At 40.3% G+C, this 27,756-nt stretch overlaps 1 protein-coding gene across 10 annotated transcripts in view; it reads right to left on the bottom strand.

Moving 5' to 3' along the window:
- Positions 1–27,756, bottom strand: part of STAG1 (stromal antigen 1) — a 183,452-nt gene that overhangs the window by 135,266 nt on the left and 20,430 nt on the right. For 3 of the 10 annotated variants that reach the window (XM_040566489.1, XM_040566487.1, XM_040566486.1), the window contains exons 2-3: positions 9,936–10,070; positions 3,132–3,234 (exon numbers count right to left, since the gene is read on the bottom strand). In XM_040566489.1, the coding sequence (XP_040422423.1) occupies positions 3,132–3,234; positions 9,936–9,964 (132 nt within the window). In that variant the 5' untranslated portion in view covers positions 9,965–10,070. Of the gene's footprint in view, positions 1–3,131; positions 3,235–9,935; positions 10,071–13,607; positions 13,774–18,350; positions 18,406–18,939; positions 19,094–22,413; positions 22,499–24,560; positions 24,650–27,045; positions 27,182–27,756 lie in introns of those variants that run through there. The other 7 variants (XM_040566485.1, XM_040566488.1, XM_040566481.1 and 4 more) reach the window with 6 other exon arrangements.

The following is a 27,756-nucleotide window of genomic DNA, read 5'->3' as shown; positions in this document are numbered from 1 at the left end:
AAAGGTGCCTGCATTTCTCCTCAAGGATAGCAGAGATTGAGTGGCTTATTCCTTTTCAGCCTTTTTTTTTTTATAGTAGGTTCTTATTTATTCTTTTCCATTACTGCAGTATCATCTACGGAGGCAGGATGCGATTGTGGATCCAAACATACACATCTACTGTCAAGCCACCCAAAAAAATAACAAAAAGACTGAATTTATGGATGAGGGGAGAGCAGTAGATGTCAATTATCTTAATTTTAGCAATGCTGTTAACAGTCTCTGACAACATTCTTGTATTCGAGTTGGGAAGTTGTGATCCAGATGGGCAGACAAGACAACTAGATGGGTGGACAATTGGTTAACTGCTGGACTCAGAGGCTAACAGATCAACCTTTACCTAGATGCTGGTGATAAGGGAGTACAACAAAAGTCTGTGATGGAATGTGCCCCATTTCACATCTTTAACAGATAGCCAAATGGGGTGAAAAATGGACTCCTGTCAAGTGTGCAGATGGCAGGGAACTGGCAAGAAGACCACTCACTGATAGCAAGGTCCAGCCTGGAGGGCTAGGCCAACAGGGCACCCAAAATTCAGCATGAACAAAGACCTGTCCCTGGCAAAAGAACAAATCTTTGCACCAACACAGGCTGGGGACTAACTAGTTGGGGAACAGCTCTGTAGAAAATGACACTGGGTTCATGGCAGACAGGAGATAGCAGTGCACCCTGGCAAGCAAAGGCCATCAGCATCCTAGGCTGCACAAACAGGAACACAGCCAGTACACCAAGGAAAGGGATTATCCCCTTCTACTCTGCACTTGCTAGCCCATAGCTGGAATACTGTGACCAGTTTCAGCGCCATGCAAGAGAAACATTGATAAACTAGAGTAAGTTCAGCAGCAGGCTGTCAACATGGGCAGGTGGCTGGCGGTACTTCCCCATGATTCCCCATGAGGCTTTATTGCAGCAGTATACGGTGGGAGGACAAGTGACAACAGTCAAGAACTGAAACAAGAAAGTTTCTGATCAGCTAAAAGGAGGTTTTTCACCACGAGGAAAGTCAAGAAACAAAACAGAGTGCTCAGAGAGGCTGTACAGTATGCAGCCCTTGAGGTTTACAAAACCAGACCGAAAGAGGTCCAAGCAGTGAGTTCTGATCCCGCTGATCCTGCTTTGAGCAGGTAAGAAAGGTCCCTCCCACCCTGAATGATTCCATGATTGACCATCAACTGTTGCTCTCCTCCGAACCTCTTCCAGTCCCAGTACACCCTTCTTGAGATTTTGGGTTGGAGGTAGAAAGGAGGGAAATAAAGAAACCAGAATTAGGGAAAGTATTCCATATTTTGGCAAGCCAGAGTTATAAAAAGGATGCAGTATTTATTTTCTACTGTCTTCCTCAGCTTTAATATTGGATATGCTTTTTTGACTCCGATTAAACATTAAGATGATGCTTTTGTGTCATCTTGCTCCTTGGCAGCAAAAGTCAGCTCACAGCCCATCATTCTGGGTGAGTAATGACTGTTTCCCCTGTATTTTCAACACTTAACAATCATGTACACTTAATGAGCCTGGAGTTGTTCTACACGTAATAAGCAAAGGCTGCTGTAGAAACTTGATAACTGGACCAGGAGAGTGCTTCAGTGAATATTCCCAGAGGAGCAATTAATAAGCTCAAAGAGAAGGATGAGGAATGCCTTTTGTAACATTCATCTTCCCTTTCCAGTGAATATGAAAGGGGTATAAAATACTACCGACCTTGCTTTAATTCCTAGACTAACAACCTTCTGGGTTAGCAATCAGGTTACACCACTGTTTTTTGTTTTTTTCCCTCCTTCAATTGGATCATCAAAAATTGGTAAGTTTACCAGTGAGATATTCTTAATTTCTGATTTCACCCTTTGCTTACAGGCTGTGTAAACAGAACCTGTTCTCTTTACATCCTTCTTGTAAAGACAAAGTGAGCGTATATGTCCATCTGATAAAGAACACAGGGCCGCATAGGAAACCCTGCTCAAAAGCCTTCAGAAAGGAATAAAAGTTGCGTGGAAAAGACCGGCATTTAAAATGTCCACTCCCACATTCCAGAAACTGGAAGCCAATATGATGGAGAAACTTGCTCCAGCTTGGCCAGCTTGCTTGAGGAACACATGCTTCTGTCCATTCCTACAGTGTCACTACCCCATGCTTAGGAATTTAGATGGATGCTCTAAGGATAAAAACCAAACACACAATCTCTAAGTGCTGTGTATCTAGACATTCATACTGGAGGTATACCTGTAGACAAACGCCATGAAGAGAATCAAAACAATTAACAGCAAACACACAAATTCCCACCAAAAATCTCATTCCACACTGTGTGCTTCAAGTGATACAAACAAACAAGAACTGCATCTCATGACCTTGAACTGAAACAAATGAGCACAAGACACAAGAGAACTTCTGTGTTTTCCAATTACGTAACATTTTATAAAATAAATGAAAATAGAAGACAAATGCACCTTAATACTATGTGTACTAGTGAATTGTTTCAGCATGCTCCCGTTCATGGACCAGCAACAGACAAACACAACTGAAGAAAAGCATTCTGTTAGTAAATCTTAGTCAGCAGAATTGTGGATTAACTCCCATTTTATGTTAGATAAAAAGTTGAAGCTCCCCACCTATATGTAGGACATCACACATGTCAATTACATAAATTATGAAGATGTGTTAATGGATCTTCTGAGACATTATGTTAGTACTATACTGAAACTCTTCCATTCACATTAAGAGATTATCAGTTACAAAGAGGGTCATTTGTCACTTGAAGAAATCCATTAAAACTTCCAAAACAAAGTGGTCATGTTCACTTGAGATTCTTCTCATGTCTGGAAGAATGTTGTAATATGACAACAACAACAAAATTGCAATGTTCATGTACATACCTAGTAAAAGAAAAAAGCTACTATGATCTCATTTTATGTCCCTTTTTAATCACTTCAAACAGTTATATTTCAATCTGATAAATATTTCATACTACAAGTCTTCATAAAGTTTGACATAGTACTCATTAAAAGCCTATTTATGTGACCACAAGATGATTAGATGAAAAACAGTTTGCAGTCAATTTTAAATAGATGCATAACAAAACAAAACTAAATTACACATACTGGAGGCCTGCCAGGACGGCCCCTTTTTCTTTTTCCTTTGACTTCTGTTTCTTCAAGCTCACTGCCAGCATCTGAATGTGCAGTAGTTTCATTTGTAGAATCCCTAGGGGGGAAAAATACTAGATAAATTAAAATGATTTGAAATCAACAAGTAATCTATAACTGACTGATTAAATATTTAGTCCTAAGCCAGGAAAAAAAAAGTCAGCATTAAAAGTTTTGCCACATTTATTCTACAAGCTAAGGAATTAAGCAATGCTAGCCCTGGCAAAAAGCCTTACCTTTTTATAGGCTGGAATGTCATTTTATGGACTGAAAAGTTACTTAAATTAACAGCTTCTTTTGAAACCAAGTTGCACTTCAAAAACTGGCTATATTAAACAAACTCAACATACCCATCCCACATAACGTATTCACTAGTATCAACTTTCTTTTACTCTTGTTAACTACTTTTGAGCTGCTTTAAGGTCATGAGAAAGCAATCGGGAGTCTGATCCAGCTACCACATCATCAGAACAGTTACACAGGTTCCCACTAAGGTTAAATTGTGGTTTTAGTCACACTTGAAGACAATGCCACTGTGCAGCTGTTAATAAAGAAAGGATTAACAGTGACCGGGAGGCTCAAAACAGAAAACTCACTTCAATCTTAAGACATTTAAGATTCTTGTAGTTAGAAAAACGTTTTCACTTGTACAACGATAAAAAAAAAAACCACAATATTCAGGCTATTAGCAGAGAAACCCATATTATTTTTTAATCATTCCCATTTTAGACTAAGGCCATACTAAGTAGGGGAGAAACATTACCTCAGATTTCTTCAATTTTCCCCCTATAAGCCAGGTCCAAAAGGTACTGCCTTCAGAACAGGCTTGGCTGCTTGAAGAATCCCAGCCTTTAAGTGATCTTCTGAGGCGTTAAATTTTGCCCAAGACGAGCCCACAAGCAAAACCATTCGTTACTGATGTGCTTTATTTTTAGTTTGCCAGACCATGAGAGACCATTGCTAGATTCACGAGATCTCCGTAAATGGAAGAATAACTGTAATAATGTGCTAGCTTACTCAAAGATTGGTGAAGTCTAGTTCTAATCAAAGAATTCCTTAAAGCCAGTATAATTTATTTGAACTAAAAGGAGTTAAATTGCTTTAAAACTTGTGCAAGGGAAAGGGGGGAAAAAAATCATGCCTATTCCATTATATTGTGTAGCCTCAAATATAACAGAGGGCATTGGGTAATCTGGTTTACAGAAACTGAGAAGCTTCAGCAAGCCATGATCTACATACATCTTCCACTTTTTCTTTAAATACACAAAGGAGGAATACTTCACAAATTCGCTGCACCACCAAGAAAGCTATTTAGTAATGCAGAAAGATGCGAACATCATTATATTAGAATCAAGAATCTTCAGTGAAATTACTGTATTCTTCTAGGTGTCCTTCTAGTATTTTAAGGCATTATTTTCCAACCTTTTCCAATTTGCAAGCACAAAAACACCAAGGTATATACATAACCCTTCACAAAAACTAAAATGCAATTATCTGCTTTTCTAACATAACATCCACAGAATACTTCAAAATGTTCTACATATCCCAGAAGTTCATACACCCTAGATTAAAAACAAACAGTATTCAAGCACATTGGAGTTTCCAAGCTACATGCTTTTACAACAGTATTTCTACAAAATACTTAAGACGTAGCTTGGATGTGATGATTTTTAGAGAAGTAACCTTATTGCTTCATAATATATGAAATCTGGAAAACTCAATACTGAACTATGAATTTAAGAAATAACTGAAACCAAATAAAAAAACAGTTCAAAATGACTTGCTTAAATAGTGTCACATTGATGAACAGCAATGCAGCAAAGATGTCTATGTGGATGGATGTATCCAGCCTTTGCTCAAAGATCAGCCATCACACCGCAACTCAATTTGCCAAAAACACATACTGCCTCACAATGACAGCTTTTTCTAAAAAACAAACAAACAAAAAAACCCTTCTCAATACAGACGTGAGGAACCCTATAAAAATATCTGCTGCTTTGTATTGCTGCAGATAAATTAAAACGTTCACTCTTGCTCTCTGTAGAAAAAACAAACTGCTCTCCGATCTACAGAGAACTCTACTGCAAAAGTTTCAGGCATGGTGCAGTCCCAGCAATGTTCACATTTCTGTGGAAACATCGTAGCTTTGTTAGCTTATAAAATCACACCCCGAATATCATCAAGACAAATATTTTTCTCTATTAGAACCAGATTCAGCAGAGTACCTCAACAAATGGTTGTAAAACTTCCCCTGCAACTCTGAGCTATATAAACAAATTAATCAAACCATACTACTTTGCCTGCGTCTAGTCCACGGACAGCTTGATTTTGCTACGCCCCGTGTTTAGGTCTTGCACAATCTACTGAGATTTGTATACCTAGCAGTTGAAATTTCAATCACTTCAGAACACTACATAGGGAAGGAACATTTGAATAATTAACAACCTTCTCTTCCTTTTCTTAAGGAGAGTATTGTCTTAAACCCGATAAGCAGACTTCTCTGTTTTTCCTGTCAAAATACCTCTGGTTTGCTGGAAGCCCCTTTGGAAAGGCTCAATAAATCACTAAGGGTAAGATTCATGTCATCTAACTTTTACACGTATACAATGCACATAACAGAAAATTTTAAGGTGCAATATACCTCATGCTAAGGTCAGTGTCCAAAATAGGTCAGACAGTTTATGCTTTTAAAATTTTCTTTCCTCTCCACTGATGGTAAGTTGATCTAGACAAGCATCTCAAATATGAATGTCCAAAATTAATCAATCTTAATCTCACCCTAATAATATGTCATCTCTTCCTGCAGAGTCTAAGCTTGTTCTCCCTTCACTCCTTACAAAATAATAACCAAATCACGTTATCTGGGGAGAGGAGAGAAGATAAGGACAACCTACAGTCCTTGGCTGACTTAACACTAAAACACCTGCAGCATTTCAAGAAGCAGGGAGTTCTGTTTGAACCATGCAGCTCCTGGGCAAAAAGGCCCTTGCACTGAGGCCGAGTTCCTTTGGTGTGGGAGGAAGTACTTCTTGCTCCTGTCAAAGCCTTACAGCTGCACTGGATACACACAGGCAGCCCCCTTTCTTATTTCTGAATTCAGGGGAGGAGCGAAGCATCCTGTAACTGCTCGCAGTTCTGTCAGGTTTTTAACACTTACTGAGAAGAGCATCTGGCCAGCATCCATCTCCCTCATTCCCTACACATCTTATAAGGCTGCTAGGAAGCAATTTTTCTGATGGCAGTCATCCACATCTTAATAGACCAGAATTATCCTATCCTTATTTCATATGTGTGACTAGTAACCTGAGAGGAAAACTTAGGTCTCGCCACAATTTATCCTTCATCTTTCCTGAAGCTGTTGGGATAGAAATTTACACTCTTTGCTGGGTTAAAAACTGGCTGGATTGCCAGGCCCCGAGAGAGCGGTGGTGAACAGAGTGAAATCCAGCTGGTGACTGGTCACCAGTGGTGTTCCCCAGGGGTCGGTGTTGGGGCCCATCCTCTTTAATATCTTTATTGACAACCAAGAAGGCCAACGGCATCCTGGCTTGTATCAGGAATAGTGTAGCCATCAGGACCAGGGAGGTGATCGGCCCCCTGTACTCTGCTCTGGTGAGGCCACAGCTTGAGTGCTGTGTTCAGCTTTGGGCTACTCACTACAAGAAGGACATCGAGGCCCTGGAGCGTGTCCAGAGAAGGACTATGAAGCTGGTGAAGGGCCTGGGACACAAGTCCTGTGAAGAGAGGCTGAGGGCACTGGGGTTGTTTAGTCTGGAGAAGAGGAGGCTCAGGGGAGACCTCATTGCTCTCTACAACTACCTGAAAGGAAGCTGTGGGTCAGCCTCTTCTCACAGGTAACTAGTGATAGGACTAGAGGGAACGGCCTCAAGCTGCGCCAGGGGAGGTTTAGGTTGGAAATTAGGAGACATTTCTTCTCAGAAAGAGCAGTCAGGCATTGGAACGGGTTGCCCAGGGAGGTGGTGGCGTCACCGTCCCTGGGGGTGTTCAAGGAAAGGTTGGACCTGGCGCTTAGGGACGTGTATGATAGTGGTGGTAGGGGGATGGTTGGACCAGATGATCTTGGAGGTCTTTTCCAACCTCTACGATTCTATGAAAGTAAACTTGGCCTAAGGAGACCTGCACCATGAAAGAGAAGGAGAGGTGGTAGTGCCAAAGGCTAAGCCCTTCCTCTCCAAAACACCTTTGAACATGGTAGAGACATAACAGAACTTTCAAGAGTGTAAGGAGACCTACAAGAATAAGGTGAGCAGAGTAAAGGAGACATATAGTAACTCCTTTTAGGAACTCAAATATACTCTGCTTTTCTTTCTGGTTTCTGCAGTGGCTCAGGGATCCTAGAACAGCTGGCCGTAACTCCAGGATTCCCCCTAAGTCCTCCAGGTATTAGTCTGAAGTCATCATAGCAAGTTGTTGAAACTAACTAAGAGGTAATGAAGAATTAACAGGTTACTGGGCAGGCCCTTGCTGTCATGGTTCTGAAGAACATATTTCCATTGACATAGTACATAGTAAATGTCACGTCTCTGCAAAATATATCAATTGAAGTAAATTTACCTTCTACTATTACATAAAACCTTTGCTTTTGTATGAGTATGACCTTAAAAAAAACATCACACCAAATACTTGTACCAGTTTTAGGAAATAAAAACAGTTTTATAAGCTTTTTATGTGTTGTTGAGGTGTCTAAAGGTTCTGGCAGAGATAAATTCGTAAATTGCTACCACCAGACTCAGCCCTGTGAAGAAAAGCATTCATGAAGAAAAATGGCTAAATGCACAGGCTCATGAATCATGGATGAATCAGCTCTCATGGTTGATCTTCAAAATCTAAAGAACGTGCCTCACAGCAAATGAGTCATCCCACTGAGACAAGACTCGTAACAGTCAGTCACCCAGGTCAAATAAACCAGACAGTTGTGGGTTTTCTTCTCCTGTATCTGAAACACCAATAATTCTGTTATATATAATTCTGTCCCCATGGCATTCTGAAGCCACTTCTACAAATCCAGAAAAATGGAAGATTTCTCCTTTTGTGTTCTCTCAAAGGAAAGAATATGGGAAGGAATAAGTGATACAGTTCAAAGTGAAGTGTATTAATAACAAATTGACATTAAGACTGTTTAAATGGGATAGCCATAAAGGTTTTTTTTGTTTTGTTTTGTTTTTAAGTTGCATAATATTGGTGGGCTTACGGTCTTCTGATTTAAGAAAATGCCAAACTCCCTCATGTTTTTCAGCTGTTATGCTGAGTTATGGGATCCATTAATATGCATTTTATAACTTAAAATTCCACAAAACTTCATTCACTTCTTAAAGCCATCTGGATTCTTGAAGTGGGAATGGGAATATCCCTTTCCCACAATTACAATGACAGAAACTAACTGCTTTTTGTCCTTGGCACATTTCACAAGCACACTTTTACTCCTTTAACACAGAACATCTAGAAAATATTAACTGCGAAAATGTTTTCTCAGACTATCCTACAAGCTCACCAGCAGCCCCAACTCTCCCCTCCAACAGATGTATCCATCCCGGTCATCCCCATTTTTAGCCACCTGCTCACCCACAGGAATTAACTTCTCTCAGAAAAAGGTTTTAAAGATATTGAAAATTAGGGCAATACTGTGCATGCTATTATTAAGGGCAGAGAAATAACTTTACAATTGTCCAAACGTTCAGATTCTTACAGAAATTACAGAAAAGGACTTGAAGGTCTGGCACATCACTCAACAAAATCTCAGCTCTTTTACATTATGTAATTGCCATTTTCATAGTTCATTCCTAACAAAGTATGGTTAACATTACAGAGTTACCAGCCGTAGGGCAACAGTGCTGTGAGGAGAGGCCAGTTCTGTAATGGCCGCCCCATGGCTCTGCCAGCCAGCAAGGCCAGTGGCACCGCTGTGGGAGTGGGGTTCAAAAAGGGCAGCAAAGTGCAAACAGAAGGGGAAAAAGTGCTGTGACACTAGGCCAGGGGCAAGGCACGAGGAGCGGCCGATACTCACCATCAAAGCTGTTTTAACAGGCAAATTATTTTTCCCCAAGTTGAGTCTGTTTTGCCCATGTCATTACCTGCTATGTGATCTCCCTCTCAACCTCTAGGCTTTCACATCTTTTCTCTGCATACTGAGGGAAGGCTGAGGAGGAGTGTGAAGGCACAGCCGGCAAAGGCCAACCCACCACACCAAATAAAGCTCAATTTTGCTCCTTTCTACAGTTCCTTTCTCAACTATGCAGCCCTCAAGATCGACTGCCACTCCATGCTCCCCAGCAGTTCACTTTATCCAGGTACAGTGACACTCCCATGCGTATAAGCCTCTCATTTCCCAACATGACTAACACATGCTAACACCGCTTGCTCTCTCCAACTGCAGAAGCCAAAGACTTTTTCCACAAAAAATATAGCTTATTGTAAGAAAGTACACAATTGGAATACACAATTATGATCAATTATGACAAAAAGAATCCTATTTTCAAAATCTTACAACATTCAGAAGCATAAAAGTAGCAAATATTTGCTTTTGCATTTCACAAAGTAAAATCTCCATGTAAAGAAACATCTTTTAAAGGAAGTGTTTATTTTTTTACGCAGTTTTGCAGCATACAACACAGAAGACCTGGAACAGTCACATTAATCTGCTCTTCTCAAGCTGATGCTTTATCCTCATACTCAGATTCCTACTCACTTCTATCTTTTGAAAGTTGAAAAATTCAAATACATAAAGAAAAGAATACTCACTGTAGTACTGGCAAATCTGAAGTAATCATTTTTGCAGCACTCTTGAAAGTAAGAGCTACATAGAACTTCTTCTCAAAGTTATTATAAGACAACTACTGGTAAACCTCTTTCATGAAACGAATGTCAAAGCTCAGTCTGTAAAAAAAAAAGAAAAAAGTGTTAGCTGCAATTCCAAAATAGTTATACATTGAATAAAACACTATAAACAAAAATTTTGAATTCAACTTTGAAGTGTCATCACTATTAGACCACCTGAAATTTTGAATAAATATCCCCAGGACACCTTAATGATATTCTTGCATTCAGTTTTTACAATTCTGCATAGGCAACTTTAGTTGTTTTTTTATCTATTTTTTTTCTTTTTGATTACACAAAGTATTGTATTACCACGCACTTATTTACTGTAGCTAATGTAAAAATACAAACAGAACTCTGAGAAAGTTTAAATAAACATGAGAAATACACAAGCATAAGCAACCATAAAGCATGGGATAATAAAAATTTAAGGAATCTATTTTCTACTCACACAATAGACTAAACTTGAAAGAAAAAAGTTTTGTTTCATGAGAAACAGTCCTTTTTAAAGTTTTGAATGAAGAAAAAGATAAAAAAGATGAAAAAGACCTGCACCAAAAAATGTAAAAGTTTTGATTTAGGCACAACAACAAAACTGGTGAAAGATAGCGTTCCTGATAATATCCCCCTTAATGGAACTACACCTATCCAATCAGAACAGCAGGTTCACAGTTTTATGTGACTGAATTTCAGAGAAGATAAGTCAGAAGCTGGAGAAGTGTCTAGCTGCAATAGGAAATATTTTAATCTGATGAAACCAAAGTTTTAAGTCTAACAATAAATTAGACTGCATCCATGCTATCTCTAGACCCACTGGTAAAATCTCTACCTGGAAGACTGATCAAGGAGTTGACAGGTGTGCTAATCTTTGATGAAATAAAACATACAGCTGCCATCCTATTCTTCCAGAAAATGCAAGTTCTGGAGAAACTAAAATAATTTGTTTCACCCCCCCCTCCTCCTTTTACAGATCTTGTGGTAATATGAACAGTTACATGGAGCACTACAGTTGAATAATGGTAATTAACAAGAATTTATCCTGGCTGCTTTTTTTTTAAAAAAAAAAACTGTATATTTTAAATCTCTATTATTTAAGTCCTTAATTTCTTCTCACCAGGCAGTCTTTTCTGTGCTCTAGCAGTTTTGCACAAGACAGAGCAGGAAAATCAAGCCAGAAAGAGGTAATGTGACTAGCACCAAACAATATCTAAATAAAACTGCACCAGTGTAAGCAAAACAGTACAACATGTATTATTTTCCATCCTACTATATATACACATCAGTTTTTATTTACCAAAAATTTAAGTGTACAATGTGAACAGACTTTTTTTTTTGCCTCTGGTTATTACAGTTCCAATTAGACTCACAGAAGCCTACAACTATTTCTGCCAGTACTTACTACTTCATGCTATCAACAGTTTTACATTACAGCTTAAAGTATCTCATCACCGTGACAGCACATCAGGTACACCGTGATGTATATGCGTTTTTGACTGGAAAAGTCAGTCCTTTTTAGTAATACCTTCCCTTTATTTAAAGCAGAAAAAATATATATTTAGTATACACACACAAGCACACGTGCACTCATACACATACTTTTGCATATGCTAACTAGACTTCAGAGGATCTTCTGTCTGTCTTGGATCTTCAGTTTGTCTTTAATTCTAACAGGGTATTAGGCATCCAACTCAATCTCACAAAGAAGTTCAACAAAATTCACGTGCATTTCCTGTGCAATATTTTACACAGACATATAATGCATTCTGGACAACTGTTATGTGGATTATGTGGAGGGTTTTTTGTTGTTGTTTTTGTTGTTAAGTTTTCCTTTTCAACCTAGTTATCACCCTCAACAACTGTTGTGCTTTACATGCTCAGACAGTAACTAGAAGTGCTTTCAACACGAGGGAAAGTGTACTTGCTCAGATATAGCTTACTCAAAAAGCACAATCCTGGCCTAAAAGAAAGCATGGAATTAAGGGTATAAAAAGCCCCAAGGAGAAGAGGTGAGCTCTTTCACTCAGAAGCAACTGAAGAACCGAGAAAGCTGGACCCACAGCCTCAACACAGTGCAAATGGAAGACGAGCTGACATCAAGGCAACTGCAAGGTCCTCTGGTATTTTCTCGAAGTCCTTATGCTGAACAGGAAAAAAAAATCATCTATATGTCGTAGATCCAGACTTCGACATCTACAAAACGATGAAGTTGCCCTTCTAACATCTTTTGTTTGAATAAAGGCAAGTTTTAAAGGCAGTTAACAAGTGTTAAGCCAAAGACTGCTAAATACAAGAACTGTCAGTGCTGAAAAGCTGAGAAAGGAACGGCTCAGAGCCAAAAGCTCAAACCAAGGAGTCATCACAATCCTGCCCATTTCATGGGACTGATCAGAAGTGGAGTCTGACACTGCATGAAATACCACCACCCCATTACACAGTCTGAGTCACCTGTATCCTTCATCTCTATTCAATACAGTTGTGCTGGCTGTTGTTCTGGATGTTAAGTCTTTCTTCCTCAGCTGAAGCTTGGAAACCCTTACAGTTGGCTTTACAACTTAATGCAATGACAAAACTCCTCTAACATCAAAGAAACACCACCACTTGTTTCCAAAATCCAGTTTTTAATTATCACCCATGCTGCTTCAGGTTGGTTTGGAAATAAAATTAAAGTTACTATAATGGCTAATGAAAAGCTGTATGTGTTTGGAACAGAGTTCTCAATTTAGTCTTGCAATTAAAATTCAACAATTGTGAAAAAATCCTTGATCATTATAGAACATACAATTGTGTTTTCTCTGGTTTTAATAAAAGAAACACCTGCTTCTTAAAGATGACGTTCTTATGAACTTGTCAAACTCTCCCCCTTTCTGTCTTATTTAGTCATATAAAGCCATTTATACAAACTCTTGAAAGCTTGAATCAGATTCCTGTTTTGTCACCTTTTTCCTATCACATTGCGGAAGGAAGAAGAGGAGAAGAGTAGGGGAGGAACAGATCATACTTTTGCTTTTGGTGTTATTTAAACTATCACAAACATGACACAGTTAAACAAGTCCTAATAAAAAAGCCAACTGCTTCTATTCGAGGCATTTTTCAAGATGCGATGCCTTCTCTCAATCCCATTTTTAATCATCTTAGCATGTTTGCAGCTTTTTAAACCTGCACATCTGGATTCTAAGATGACATCAATTTATGTTGGCATAGCTAAAAATGACCAATAAAAGGGTATGAAGCAGAGAGTAGAAGAGACCATTCAGCTGAAGTATACATTGGGGAAACAAGTAAACTATACCCTTTTTCACTTCTGTTTTTTTAATATATGTACAATAACCAAAGCTGAAACAATGACCATTATATAGAATTGCTTCTTTGAAAAAAAAAACACCACCTTTTCCTGTAAGTTATTATTTTTATGCTAATTTTTCTTCAATATGTATTTCATAATGAGCTTAGCTTTAAGAAAAGCTTCGCAATTTTACAACAAGTCTGACACATGCATTCTGCAAACATTTGCTCTAGGCTCTCGGTCCTTCTAACATGAAAAGCTAGCCCGCCCCCCCCCCCCCAAAGGTCTTTAGATTATTTGCCCCTGACACGAACCTGAAAGCAGATAGATTTGATTGTTGCTTGGAGCAAGTTCAACTGACCTATGTACCTACATGTCATACACCTGAAACCAAAACTTGAAACAAAAACACAAACAAGAAATTACTAAATGTAGTAATGAGTTACATCATTATTTATTACATTGCCTAGAAGATACGCAAAATAAAAGACAACTGGTATTTGACTGACTCCATTTTTCAAAACCCTTTCCTTTGTTGACCAAGTGACTGTGTCCCAACCAAGCACAAAATACATCCAAACTCCTTCTAACGGAGCAGTATCTTCTACTATTGAATTGGTAATCTCTCCACACCATAACTTCATTTTCTATTTAAAATGACTTTGCTTTCTCTCTCGGTGCTTCCTCTTACATTTCTTCTTGGAGGTTTAAAATTGATAAAGCAGAACCCTTCTCCATGCCATTAAGGTCTAAAGGAAACTCAACAGCTCCAAAGTTCTTGCTTGTGCGGATGAGAAGCTATAATACACAATGGCAAGCCATGACATAGCACCATAAAAGAAGACCTATAAAACTCAAGTTTTTCATATTCAGAGACAAGATTTGTCCCCTCAGTAATCCCACCTAACAGCAGCATTTGACAGCTAGTAAAAGGCCTGCATCAGCAGCAAATGACAATCCTGTTAGAAGGTAGCATGCTGCACAGTGAAGCAGAACTCCAAAAGCTTTGATCAACAAGGTGAGAGAGCAAAGGGGATCTTGCAGGCAGGCAGATAAATTCTAGCCTTTTATTGCTTCATCCAGCCCCATGCATGGCCTTGAGCACACCGCTTAAATCCTTCCTGCTCAGCTATCCCATCTGCAAAGTGACAATAATATTGAGGAACTGAAAGTGTAAATTCTAAATCCCGAGGAACTAAAAAAAAAGTTGACAAGAACTAACCCAATGCATTTCTAAAAGCATAAGCTTGATTTCTGCTGCACGTTTGGAACTTTAATTTGTTAACCCTGCAGCCACGTAAGCTGAAAGCAAAACTAAATGACCTCTTTCACACTAATTTGAAAATTAGTATTATAATTTAAAGCCAAATAACATAATGCTTATTTAGCTTACCTTTAAGAATATTTCATTGAAGTTTTTTTTTTTTTTTTTTTTACACAAAAACTGTGTTTCACTTTAAGTACTTTCTAAAATGTGTATGCCAAAGACCAAAAGTCTAAGTGATAGAAAAACACAAAGCACCAGCAAGTTCTTTCAGTATTCAAAGCGCACAGCAGGCTCAGCTGACGTGTGGTCTGCAACCTTCTGAAACGGTTTTCCCAAAACAAGACCTGGGGGTCCTGGTGGACCGCAACTCGAATGCAAGACAGCAATGTGCCCTTGCTGCAAAGGCCAACAGCATCTCCTGGGCTGCACTGTGCCGAGCGCTGCCAGCACGTCATGGGTGGTGATCCTTCTGCTCCACCCAGAGCCAGGGAGACTCACGTGCAGCCCCACATCCAGCACTGTGCTCTCCAGTACAACAGAGACAGGGACATTTGGTTTTGCACTAAAGGAACAGCTTTGAAGAGCATAGCATACAGGTTGGTTATAGGTCTTTCAGGAGGGCAACATCAGAACACCAAGTTGAAGGTAGATAATTTGTTTCTCCTTGGATAACTTCAATAGGAAATTAATGAATAAAATGAAAAAATGGAAGTGGGCTCAAAAAGCTAATGGACAGCAGAGAAAAGTGAAGCCAAAAACAACACAAAATTAAAGTGTTTAGTAGATGTCCATTACCATTGACTAAGATTTCTTACTCCCCCTTCCTTCTTTAAAGACATTTCCAGATGTGTTACACATAAATGCGGGAACAAAAATAACCTAGTGGCAACCCCTAGCTGTCCATTTAACTTTGCTTTCAATTTCCGTTGTCTCCTCAGTTTATCTACAGTTTCACCAACGTGTAGAACTGACTCTAAACAACGTGCAGAACAGCTGCTGCTGCTTCCTCTCACCAAATTCTTTTAGCCTGGAGATGTCCTGCCCAGCCAGCCAGAAATATCATCTCAAGTCTCACTTTCTACCATGCAATATTACTCCACGCACTCCACAATTACAAATGCAAGACCTCACAATGAAAGGTTACGCAAATCACTTCTTGCAGAGCTGGGAAAAAAATTCTTAAATGACAAAAAACCCCAAGCATTAAGTTATACTATCACATTTCTATACTTAGTTTTCTGTTTCAAAAAACGTGAACTGCCAAAACCAATCCATTTCTCTGTATCTTCTGCTACTATTTCCAAAAAGTATAAGCTAATTCCTGTACTGAGGCACCGACGCTGCCAACTTTGCCCAGGAAAGCTGATACAATCTTTTAGCCAGTTTTTAACAGTGTAGTTCATTCCAAAGACACACATCATTCAATTTTGTTTCATCATGTCCAGTGTTTATATTTCAATGGTCTTCAGTTAACATGTACTGCTTTCTCATAACACCTAGGAGGGCTAATACTAAAGAAATTAATCATTTGCCCCAAAGCAGATGATTGCCTGGAAGAGACAGCTTTCTCAAGAACAGAAATCTTTTTCATTTTTTAGATTATTTCAAAATCAAAGTAGTTTTGACGGACTGAACATATGAAACAGGCTTGCTTTTCTTTTGTTATTCTTACAAACTCTTAGCCATAACTGCTCCTTGCTCTGCGGACACCCAGCGAGACACTTGACCTGATTTTCTGCAGCACTGAGCATTCACAACTGTGACCAAGATCACCAGGGGCTCCAGGCACACCATCACTCATAAGCAAATAATTATGGTCTGATTGCTCAAGACTAAGAGTTATGGCACTGAGTTCTAATCTTAGGCCAAAATCTGCATTATTAGAGTCTAAACTAATCGTTTTCCCCTTTCCATCCATTAGGATTAGTTATCTACCAGCCTCCTCCCTACCTGCTTTGAACATAAAATACATGTAATAAAAAAAAAGGTTCTAAAAAGTTAGGTTCTACTGTCCTCAGACTGTGAGCATAAATAGACGAATCCTTGAAGTCTTCTGCTTCTCTGCACCTATATTTCCAAGACTCAGAAGAAGCCTTGATAAGATCAACTCAGTCATGTTTTTTTAAGGAGATGCAAGGGCATTGAGAGTCACAAAAAAAACCACCACCACTGGATACATTTCAAGTAGAGATCTTTCCTAGCACACAGAAGTGAAACAGGAGTCATTCTCTACACAAACGACTGAGCAATGAGAACCCAGAAATAGACTGAATGATGATATGGAGAGCATAAATGTTCAATATAGCTTCGGTTAAGGTTTCAGAAAATAGTTATCGTGACATGAAATGCTTCTCTCCAAAAAGGGCCACCCTGCTCATTTGGTTCCTTAGCTCGCTAAAGCAGCATTAAAGCTTTCAGGTTTTTGTATGGTCAGTTTCAGTGAGCCAAGCCAGGACTGCAGGAGACACAAAACCACCTGTGCAAAGGAAGACAATGGGAGGGGAAAGCTGGGAGCAGATGAGATCGAAGGAGGACAACTACTTTTTCAGCATGTTTTTTATCCTCAACGAAATCTGTATGTGGCAATAATTAAAATTAAATCCAGTGATTAAATTCACACTTAAGCACTTCACTGAATGACTGCTTATTCCTGCAAAATAATCCCCATCTTGGGGAGGGCACGAGTCCCTCGTGTAGTCACACTTAGACACAAAGGATTGGGATTTTCATCTCCAAACAGCACAAAGCACAATGGGCCAAGACTGTAGACAGGCTACAGGCACACCAGAAGCAGTGTTAATAGATTTTTATGCTACCTTAGAAGAGTGTTTATTCATCTGTAATTTTTCTATGCAGTGGACATCTGGTGTTCTATTATGCATTGCATCTGGAAAATTGCCAACAATAAAACCAATTTTCACAAAAAAAAAAGAAGCAAAGCCTGACACGCAGAACAGTAGAGGAAAGGAGAAAACTCAAAATGATTCCGGCTTTTGCTCTTTGAGCATTTGTTTCTTTGTTTTGTATTTACCCCGCCCCAAAGGACTAATGAGAAAAGCCTAGAGAAATTGAAAAACAATTTGTCCAGATTATCAAAGAACACAAGCATTTTGAAGTCACATATAAACGGAAAACTCTGGGAAGTTACTGATTTTGGTACTTGCATGATCTTTAGGGGGTGCACACAAATGCTCAAGAAAAGTAAGGTCAATAAAATGATAACCTCCCTAAAATAACAACCTCCCCGAAGTTCACATAGATGCTAACAGAAAGAGCATCAGAGTACCTAAACTACAAACACCTGAACTTCCTAAGAGTCTGTGAAAACTGAACAAGCCAAAAAGCACAGCAGAGGTAGATAAGATAAAATTGGCCAATAAAACTATAAAAAACATCTTCCAATTACAGAATCAAACCTTATCTCCCAATCCCAACCATTTCCTGAGAAACCATGATCTCAGCCATGTTTCTATCAGACCGTTCTTTGGACCCCCCCAGCTGATGCCACGAGGCCCACCGCCACCGGGAGCCCAGACAGGCTGCAAGGCACCAAGAACCGCAGCAGCTGCTGCGAGCGCACCTAGTGCTGCTCGTTCGCTGATCTAAAGAGAACTTTCCTCAAAGCCACTGCTACATGACAGGATATCAACATTTTGAATGAGCTAAACAAACATCACCGAACCATGCTCCAACAGTCACTGCCTCAGGTCGTATCCTGGGTTTTTACAAGTGGCACACGGCTTATGACTTATACCAGTATACAGTTAAAACCTCTACTGGAAAAGCATACCTTCAAACGCTCTCCTTTCATCTCCCAGTCTCCAAACAACCTGGCTGTCACACACCTGTGAGCAGAAGCACATTTTCCATGGACACAGGTAACTATGTTGGAGCTAAAAATAAGAAAACCAACCTGCGAACACGTTTCCCCAGTGACCACAATAGATGTTTTGGACTGCGATCAAAATGCAAACCCAAATCCACAGATCTCACAGAGGCATATTCCAGGCTAATATAAGTCACCAAAGCCTGAAGATGACTTGCCCAAAGCTACACCGTTGAAACCAGCAGCACTAGCAGCATCAACTCAATAACTATTTACCAGCAGAACACTTTTCACAGAGCAAAACTACTCCAGTTAAGTTCTTGCTCATGATCCTAAGCATTACTGAAACAAGTCTGGAAATTAAAAATTGACAATCATTTAAAATAATTGACTCAAAAGTGAATGTGGCTTTATTACCCATTAGTTTCCTCCATCCCCATGGTTATGCTATGTCCACATTCAATGGTGAAGGTAACTTGTCTCTCTGCCCCACAGGAAATAACTTTAATGTTCTCCCCCCACTGCAACAGACCTCACAGCAATTGCTTCCCACCTGCACCGAGGGTTGTGATCTCACTTCACACTGAAGGTGTTTGATACAGAATTGTGTCTCCTATTTCACAGCACTATCATCTGACCTCCAAATACTTCACCCGCACCTACAAGCCTTCTGACTTGGCTGACTTGGATTCCAACACAAGGACACTCTGGAGGAAAAGAGAGGAATGTAGGGATTCAAGACATTACAGATATGCTAAGAGGGGTTGCTACCCACCCGTGTTCCCTAATGACCACTCCGACACACCAGGTGTAGGACATTGATGCAATGATAACAGTGAATACAAGAGAAGTTATCGTCAAGTACTACACAAAATTGGAAATAGTTCTGCAGTAGTCCAAAGTGGAAATATCACTAGGGAAAAGACAAATTAGCACCTGGGGACAACATTTATTTTAGCTTAGTAAACAATCCTGAAGAAAAGCTTCTATCATGCAGCAATGAAATGAATCTCAGTCAGTCAAGAGCCCCAGGAAAAATCAGTAGGGGGTGAAACTGCCTATTCTTTGCTGCTTAAAAATGTCTTCCACACAGCAATAAATCCAGTAAAGGGAAACTTGCTTGGGAAATTATGTTTGCAAAGACTGCCTCTCTTTCACTGCACAGTCACTGGCCCGGATGTAGGAATGATGACTGCAGAGATGGCAGAAGATAATCGTACTATGTGAAACCAGCTGAGAGCCCAGCTCCAGACCGGACAAACTAAAACCAGACAAACTTTATGTGAAATACGGAGGAGGCGGCAAGGACGGAGAAGTCAACATGCAAGCCAGACAAGCAGCTGATCCAGTTTCTCTTCCTAACGACTCCATACATACCCAGGCTGTTTGCGCTCTGTCTCTCGATAAACATGCTGGCAAACCCAAAGACATCTGGCAGAAGGACAGGTACCCCCGAGCTGGTTTCTGTAAGGAAGCACTGGCTGAGCCTCTTGCTCCTGTGGAGGCATGAGCTGCAACTCAGAGCCATCTGCATGTCCTGCTCGGCCCAAGGCAAGGCGCACAAAGCCGAAGGTGCAGCAGCGCACGATGCTACAGCAGAGGCATTACGCACAAGGTGGGGAGCCTTCAAGGACATGGGGAAGGCCATGGATTCACTGCAGTAAGGAATATAACAGGGTGGCCAAAATAGGCTTCGCTAATTCCACCGACCATAGAACAACATGTTTCTCACCTTCTTCCTCTTTGCCTGTATTGAAGATTGCTTTTCCTCCTGAGTCAGTACAAACACGTTTATTTGAACATGTGACAAGAACTCAAGCTCTGAAACTGTCACCAATTTACTTGGATATTCAGACCGTATTTGCAAACTTTTTTTACTGCATTTTGCACTGCTGAAGGAAATATGGGAACACCTGTTTTTTATTTCTGAAGTTACTTAGAAAAGCAGATGACAAACTGCAAAGTGTGGCTGAGCACACCGCTTATTTTTGTGCTGTTGTTCTGTGAGCTTTGAAGACAAGTCCAATGTGCCTTCTCCCAGTAACACCGACAGCAGTCCATCCTCCTGGAGAAGGAAGAATTTTTTTTGACCTAGAAGATATGTACCAAAACAATTTGTTGGACCAACGCAGCTGTTGGGCTTAGTAAAATGACTTGCTTAGTCAAAACAGACCACTTAAAGAGAGACAGAAGAAAGAAGAGATCCTGCCTCATCTTTCATCAGATGAAAGCTGCTCCGTGGTGTTGGCAGTGAAGCTATCAAGGTTGCAGTATGAACTGACACAGTGCTCTACTTTGCTGAAGATGCCTAAACAGAGAGGAAACCTTGCGGTACTAGAAAGCTGGAACAGGGGGCTTTTTTTGGGAACCCAAACAGCAAGCTTTTCCCCCTCCATCAGGGAAAAAAGAATCCCTATCCTGATCTCTAAAGATTATTAAATTACACTGCGAACTGAGATGGGAAACACAGGATTAACTTCCCCTCAGCTAGAAATAGAGCAGCTGCAGTGAGCTGCCTTACAGAAAACAGGCTAACGTGAGATCAGGAACAGACACAAGCTGTGCTGCACAAACCAACACCTCCGAGGACCCAGAACAGGGAGCAAGAGCAGCCCAAAATCCTGAGGCTATCCTGATACAAACCAAACTTGTTAAAAAAAATGTAAAGGTATGGGGTGCCTAGGGGTATCTGGTTGGTTTCAGAGTCTGCAGGAAGTCACAACTTTATTCTGGGAAAGAGAATAATGACAGGGTTAAGGTCAGCATTCAGAGTATGGATGGCACAAAATATCTGTTCCTCACAGAGCTCTGCTTAATTATAATGAAGGTCTGCAACAGGCCTGCTGATACCAAGCCTTCTGCTTACAAAGCTCCTCCCAGTCAATGAGAGACTAAGGAGAGAAGCAAGGGATGAGGGGAAAAAATTCCAGTCTAGAAGAGAATCATCCTCCCTCTATCACCAAGTAGAAGACACTGCAAATGAAAAAAGCTCTCTAAGCACTGCTGGTGAAACTGAGTGAAATATTACAGAAGCCCTGGATGAGAGAGACTGCCATCACCAGCAGCTCGGGGCCTCCAGTGAAAGAGGAAATTCCAGCAGCTGATCCACCCAAGAGGTTATTTTCCCCTGGAAGACTTCTTGGCTTTTGTTTTCGCAGAGAAGGGATCAGAGCGTGCAGTTTTACATGTTGCAGACACTTTCTTCTGCACTTCGGAAAGTTAGGAAGTAAATTTTCAGCATCTTTTACGCAGCTACACAAAGTGAAAATACATACTGTAATTGGCATTTGAAGCTGTCAGGCTGCGAGAGCAAGAGCAGGAATATTTTGAACCATTTCCTTAAACAGATTTTCAACTCCCATGAGATAAGAACAAGTTCTACCCAAAAGCTCTAACCCCAGCAGTTAAATAAGGGAACGCTTCCTCTGGGAACAATTCTTACAGAAGATACAAAGAGGATAAGCTTTCCTTTTCACTTGTACCTGTTCCTTGTACCCATCTCCCTACAAAACATCCAAACAAATTTAAACATTAGTCTCTTAGCATTGCCTTCACCCCGAGGCAAAAGTTAGAGCAAGCTTTTCCAGAGTACACAGTATCCACAATGAGGACATTTAATAAAGCATTCAACAATCATTTAAATGATACAAAAGTACCAAGGAAGATTTTTTTCAGGGGTTAAATCAACACTTTGCACTTCCAGCAAATCAAGTTCTCAAAACACACAGAACGTGGTTACACATCAGTATAAAAATACACGGAGCGAAGATTTTCTTCTTTGTCACTAGTCTTGGGATGAGGTTTCATACAACAGTTCCACCCAGCTGATGGGTTGCTGCTGTCCAGAAACACAGTCCCTGCTCCTTCCTCCTCCTGACCTCATGTTCTTGCTTCTGCCCTTACAACAACCTCGACACTGGTCTGACTCGCGGTGCACCAGTGAATGGAGAGACACGAGACACTGGGGAAAAAAAACACAAGGTGGCAGTCAGCCCAGTCCCTGTGGCCCTCTCCCTCTGCTCCTTACCATCATCTCTCACTGCTGTCCAGAGAGCAGACCAATTCTACCTTACTGGTTCAATTGTAAATGAAGTGTGACTTGTTGGTTTCTTCTGGAAAACAACAGAGTCAACGCATAACAAAATTCAAATTGTTATATATGTTTCTTTTTAATCAGCTCTATAATTTGACAAAATTATGGTGGATTACAGTATCATAGAACACTTGCTACACTTGACATTGTTTTTGTTTATCATTTCTAGAATGTGTTACATGAAATCATAAGTTCTCTAATATCTTAAGGCACTGTTAATTTGAGACTGGAAATAATACCCTGCCTATAACTTGACCTCTCTAAAAGATACATGAATGATCTCTACTTAAAGCAGTACATTGCTATTACAAAACAAAACACCAAAAACAGAAGAGACCCTATTAGAGACCTATTTCAAAGAAAAATACGAATGCAAGAAAAAATGTATTTGTGTAATATTATTAGTTAAGTTTCAGAGCAAACTAAAACCGTAGGTCAGCAAGGAATTTCATCTTCGGCCCCTCTGAAAAGCCCCACAGTCACTACCGTGTACACCGACCTGAACTGCAGCTCCTGTGGCTGTACTGACATTTGGCTTTCCGCCCATTTACACAATCCAGGCACTCATCTAGCAATTTCTAAACTTGTTTCCAAGTTGTTTGTGTCCGGATCAGCACCGTAAACCATCTCACCCTCTGTTCACATGCGCGCAGGGCCAGCACTAAGAAGGCAATGGAGCGGCCGTGTGGCCAGGCGGAATGGGACCACCAGGGCACGTAGATGGGCCGCACTGCTATGGAAATGCAGGTACCTTGCTGAAATGTCTTCCAGATGAGGAAAAAAATGCTTTTTTTTTTCAAAATTTTCATTGTACAATGCAGCTCTTTGTCTTTAAGAATAGATCCTTATGCTCAATAAATACCAGGTATTGCTGTCTGATAATTGAACATATACTCCTTTCCTAAACAAACTTCAAAGATGCCAAAAGAAAAGCAGAATGAGATTAAGGCAATTTGGTCTTACAATCTTTGCATAAATAGAAAGAAGCATCTAATTATGGCAGACGATAGCCAATTTCTCGCCAAATTCACACAATATCCTAACTAAGCCTTTTTCCCCACAAGATGATCTTACCCTGTTTTGGAGGGGAGTGAACAGGGAGGGGGGAAGGGCTACCTTCTTCCTCATTCTTACATTTCTCATTTTTCTATCTGTATTAGTCTGCATTAACAGCCAAATCATACGCACACACTCACACAACACTGCCAGTGACCTACTAGAAAGTTGCTATAGCAACGACTGCTTTCAGAAATACATGTTGTGCATTTTAAGTGCCATCATAGTGTAACTCATCTGTCAATTAATAACCAGGGCTCAGGATAACACATAAGATACACCAAAAAAATACAGGAAAAAAACCCACAAAAATAGTATAGCTTTATGTCTATGAAAAGAAATAGCTGGAAACCCTTTACAGGTTTAGACTCACTACCAAAAAAACTGATGACATATTTAGCAGCAAGATGCAATTCCTGCATTTCTATGCATGGGAACAAAATTAATTAATTATGGAAAAAACACTGCAATCATGAGGGGGGAATCATTCATGTATCATTAAATGGTTTAAGCCACCTGTAAAATCAAAATGTAGGAATATACACAAAGTAATCGGAGTTTTTTTTTTAGGGTAAAAACCCTGAAATAAGAAGAAACATGGTACTTCAAAATATATCGATTAAAGCAAAAATCAAGTATACAGCTTCAAGCTCACTGGACTTCACAAAATCACCTAGTAAAGTCTTTCTTAATTAATACTCAAGCTAAGTGAATAATACCGACTTTCCCTGGACCTGGATATCTATCAATTTTTGGTTGGATGTCTTTTGTCTTACTGTGTGATAGCTATGATGCACAGAGCTTAACGACAGTTAAGAAATACACATCAAAAATACCAGCTAGTTACTAACAACAGAAAAATTCAGGACAATTCAACTATCACAGTTTAAAATCTTGGCAGTATTGTAAAACTACCAAGAGTAGTTTTTACTTATATTTAGTACTGTTTCCTGAAACCCTCACCTTGCACTAGCAGGTTTTCATGGAAGCGCATGTACTAAATGCCAAGTTTTTGCCTTACCTACCATCTCGGCTATGACATATGTCCTGTTCCTGGACTGTCCTTTCTGACCTTTCGTAAGCTAAGCACATGTTGAAGTGGAGAATACTCCCCCTATAAAATACAAAGGCTTATCTGAGAGTTTTGTAAGGACTCTGGATGATCAAGTGCTGCCTGCCTCTATGTCAATGATACAGAAACAGGGCAGCGGTTTCTCAGCTGTAATGTAACCTTGCAGTGTTTCAATTTCTTTCTCACATCCTCCAAATCCAGTTCAGATCATTTTCTCATAGTTAAAGAGGAAAAAAAAAATCACTTTCCCATTATACTTGCTGCTTCAGGATAAACACCAAGCTCTCAGCACCTAGCAGCACTCAGCACCCAGGCTCACCACGACGGGGCGGCCCAGGGATGGCTCCCTCTGACACGCAGCAAGAGCACAAATCACACACGGTTATTGCCAATGTTTCAATTCCAGTTATAGACCTAACACTGAAGAACAGTGAGAAAAGCACTGCATTAAAAAGCCAGCTTTACATGAGGATGAGCACTTTTTTTTTTCCTGCTGCCTGTGAACAACTGACAGCACTCATGGGACACAGGACTGATTAAACAATATTGTTTGAATTTGACAATCAAGTTTCCTTTAGCCTTTTCAATAAGATACCATTAAACACAACTCTCAGCTTTGTATCCAGAGTTTTAAATTGTAGCCAACTTTAATTCCAGATTGTAGCTGACCAGTTTCCTGGATCAAACCTTTATGTAACTGAGAAAGAGGCAAGGTGTCTTAACCTTGAAAGTCATTCAAAAAGTGATGCCCATTCACACATAAGTTCTTAATTGTTTTTAAACACCAGTATAAATACATCAGTAATTATAAAAGCACCACACTGGGCAGAAAAAGATTTGCCAAGACTGGTATTTCGACTGAGGCCAAAAGCAGGGCACAAGGCACCTACACGCACGTAGCCACACTCCCCTACAATCATCTCAAAACTCAGATCTTTCTGACTGCTTGTATTTACATATATTAGATTTTTTATCAACACTACCCTTGAACTCGATCCTTTTCACTCCCTATTTGTTTTTTCTTATTCAGAAAGGTAGGCATGTCCCACCCAAACACACCCCTCTAAGAAGAAGCAAGCCAAGTTATCTTGCATTACCATCTGCATGCTGTAGCTGCTCCCATTTGCTTTCCAAATCTGCCTCTCCCCTTATCCAGTACAACCCCCCACCTGCCTTTCTGTCACCCTCCCTGTGACCTCCAGACATCGGCTGAAATTCAGAGAAGCAACGCTGGGTTTCCCTGTCATGGTCCGAGTGCCACGACCATGCCCAGCTCCCCGTCCTCTTTTCCTGTGTCCCCTCCACACCGTTAGGGAGGCTTTCTCCAAGCGTTCCCGATGAAGGAACGCTGATGGTGCTGATCTCGACGCAGCCTCCTCTCCTTCAGTGACCACGACTGGAGCCCCGCAGATCAGGCCAGAAGCAAACCAGCCCCCTGCCGGCAGCCAGCTCCCCTCCCCGTCCCTCTTCTTCCACCCGCCCAGGTGAGGGCCCCTGCAGGCCCCATCCCCTCCCTAGTCCTGGAGTCTGTCCCCCTTTACGTTCCTGCCCGTGGGCTCAGGTCTGCCAGCAGGATCACCTCTGAAAGCCTGCTTCTCTCCTTCAGTCTCCAATACTTCCTCTGTCTCCCCAAGCCTCCCCTTCTAAGCTGGAAATATTTCCAGTGAAAAACTGATGCATTCACCAATGTCAAACACGTCCCTCGGAGAAGCTCTTCGTTGCTGTGATGCAGGGTGTGCTGACAAGAGCATAAAGCTGGTTCAGAAAACAAGGAAAAAGGTATGGAGGAGAAACTGGATACACTTTTTGGCAGCAGCCTGCAGTCAGTTTTGAGAAAAATACTATTTAACTGCATTCTTTCTTACCTTCCATAAAACCCTCTAGAATTCATTTGTTGACCCTAAACATTTAAATCCAAGCACTTCTTGGGTTCTCCCCCTGCCCCAAATGAGTCTCTACATCTATCATGCATTCTGCTTCTGTCTTTGTATTTGGAGGAGCTGCAGTGCTAGCATTCACAGAAACAAGGTGCATTTTTACAAAGTCCACTTTTCTTTCTACATAGATCTCCCATTATAATTAAATATCTGAACTATGATGCTTACGAGTGAAAACTGAAGTCATCTTTTGACTTTTTTCTTCAGATCAAAGTCAAGAGGCCACATTAATACCAGCTTTGTTATCAGGATTCCTGGAACATAATCGTTTCTTACTAAATTAATACATTAGCACCATCATGAAAAATTGATTGTTTAAATGAAGCCTACATGGCTCTTTTCCAATAACCTATTCATCATGAACATTCTCACACTTTTTCTTTCCTTCTGAAAAGGTACCAGCAATAAGGCTGCGGGACTCACCAGGCTTCCCATTTTATTTGAGGGCTATGTTTTGTTTTTTTCCTTTTCAAACATTAAACTGTATAAAGTGATATTTACCAGCAGTCTATCAATAATTCCCTGCTTGTCACTGGCAATGAACAAAACTGAAGGGTACAGGTGTCCAATTTGACCTGAAGCCTCAAGCAAGCTGATTTTATCCCCAGCACACGGATCACTGCCCTCAAGAAGTTGCCTAATAAAAAAAAAAAACTTAAAGAAAATAAAGTGGTTCCTAAATTTAAATATTTTTCCATAACATTTTTTAATGCATTAAGTTGAATAAAACCTTATTCCCCAGTGCACTGATCAATGTGCATTCCCATCCTGCAGCCGCCTGCTGCCTCAGCGTGACAGAGTGAGCATACCACCCCCTTTGCTTTAGAGAATTATCTTAACCACTGGCGAAAAGGAGTGAACAGGGAAACTCTCCTTCGCCAGACAACAGGAAAATCTCATATAACAGTATTTTGCTCTTGTTCATGGATTTCTCTCTGTCAAGGCCCTAAGTGGATTATGTGGCTTTGGAACAGGCAAGCACAGTCCTACTTTAAATAAATGAATTTGCAAGAGCACACATCTTCAGCCATGAAGTGGGATCCTAAATCTGATGAACTACTTCACAGGGATCTGAGAAGGTATCGATGCATTTATTGTTTTTTTCTGCTCTCTTTCCCAAGAACCTAATTGCTCTGTATTAACCTGTGTTCAAGATTTCCTTCACGAGTAAGAATATTATTACTGCTCTCAGGAATTAGGGACTCAAAAATC

This window comes from Cygnus olor, chromosome 9 (assembly GCF_009769625.2).
Source record: "Cygnus olor isolate bCygOlo1 chromosome 9, bCygOlo1.pri.v2, whole genome shotgun sequence".
Taxonomy (NCBI): Eukaryota; Metazoa; Chordata; class Aves; order Anseriformes; family Anatidae; genus Cygnus; species Cygnus olor.
The sequence above is the reverse complement of the archived record's forward strand: the minus strand, read 5'-3'. Positions and strand labels throughout refer to the sequence as shown.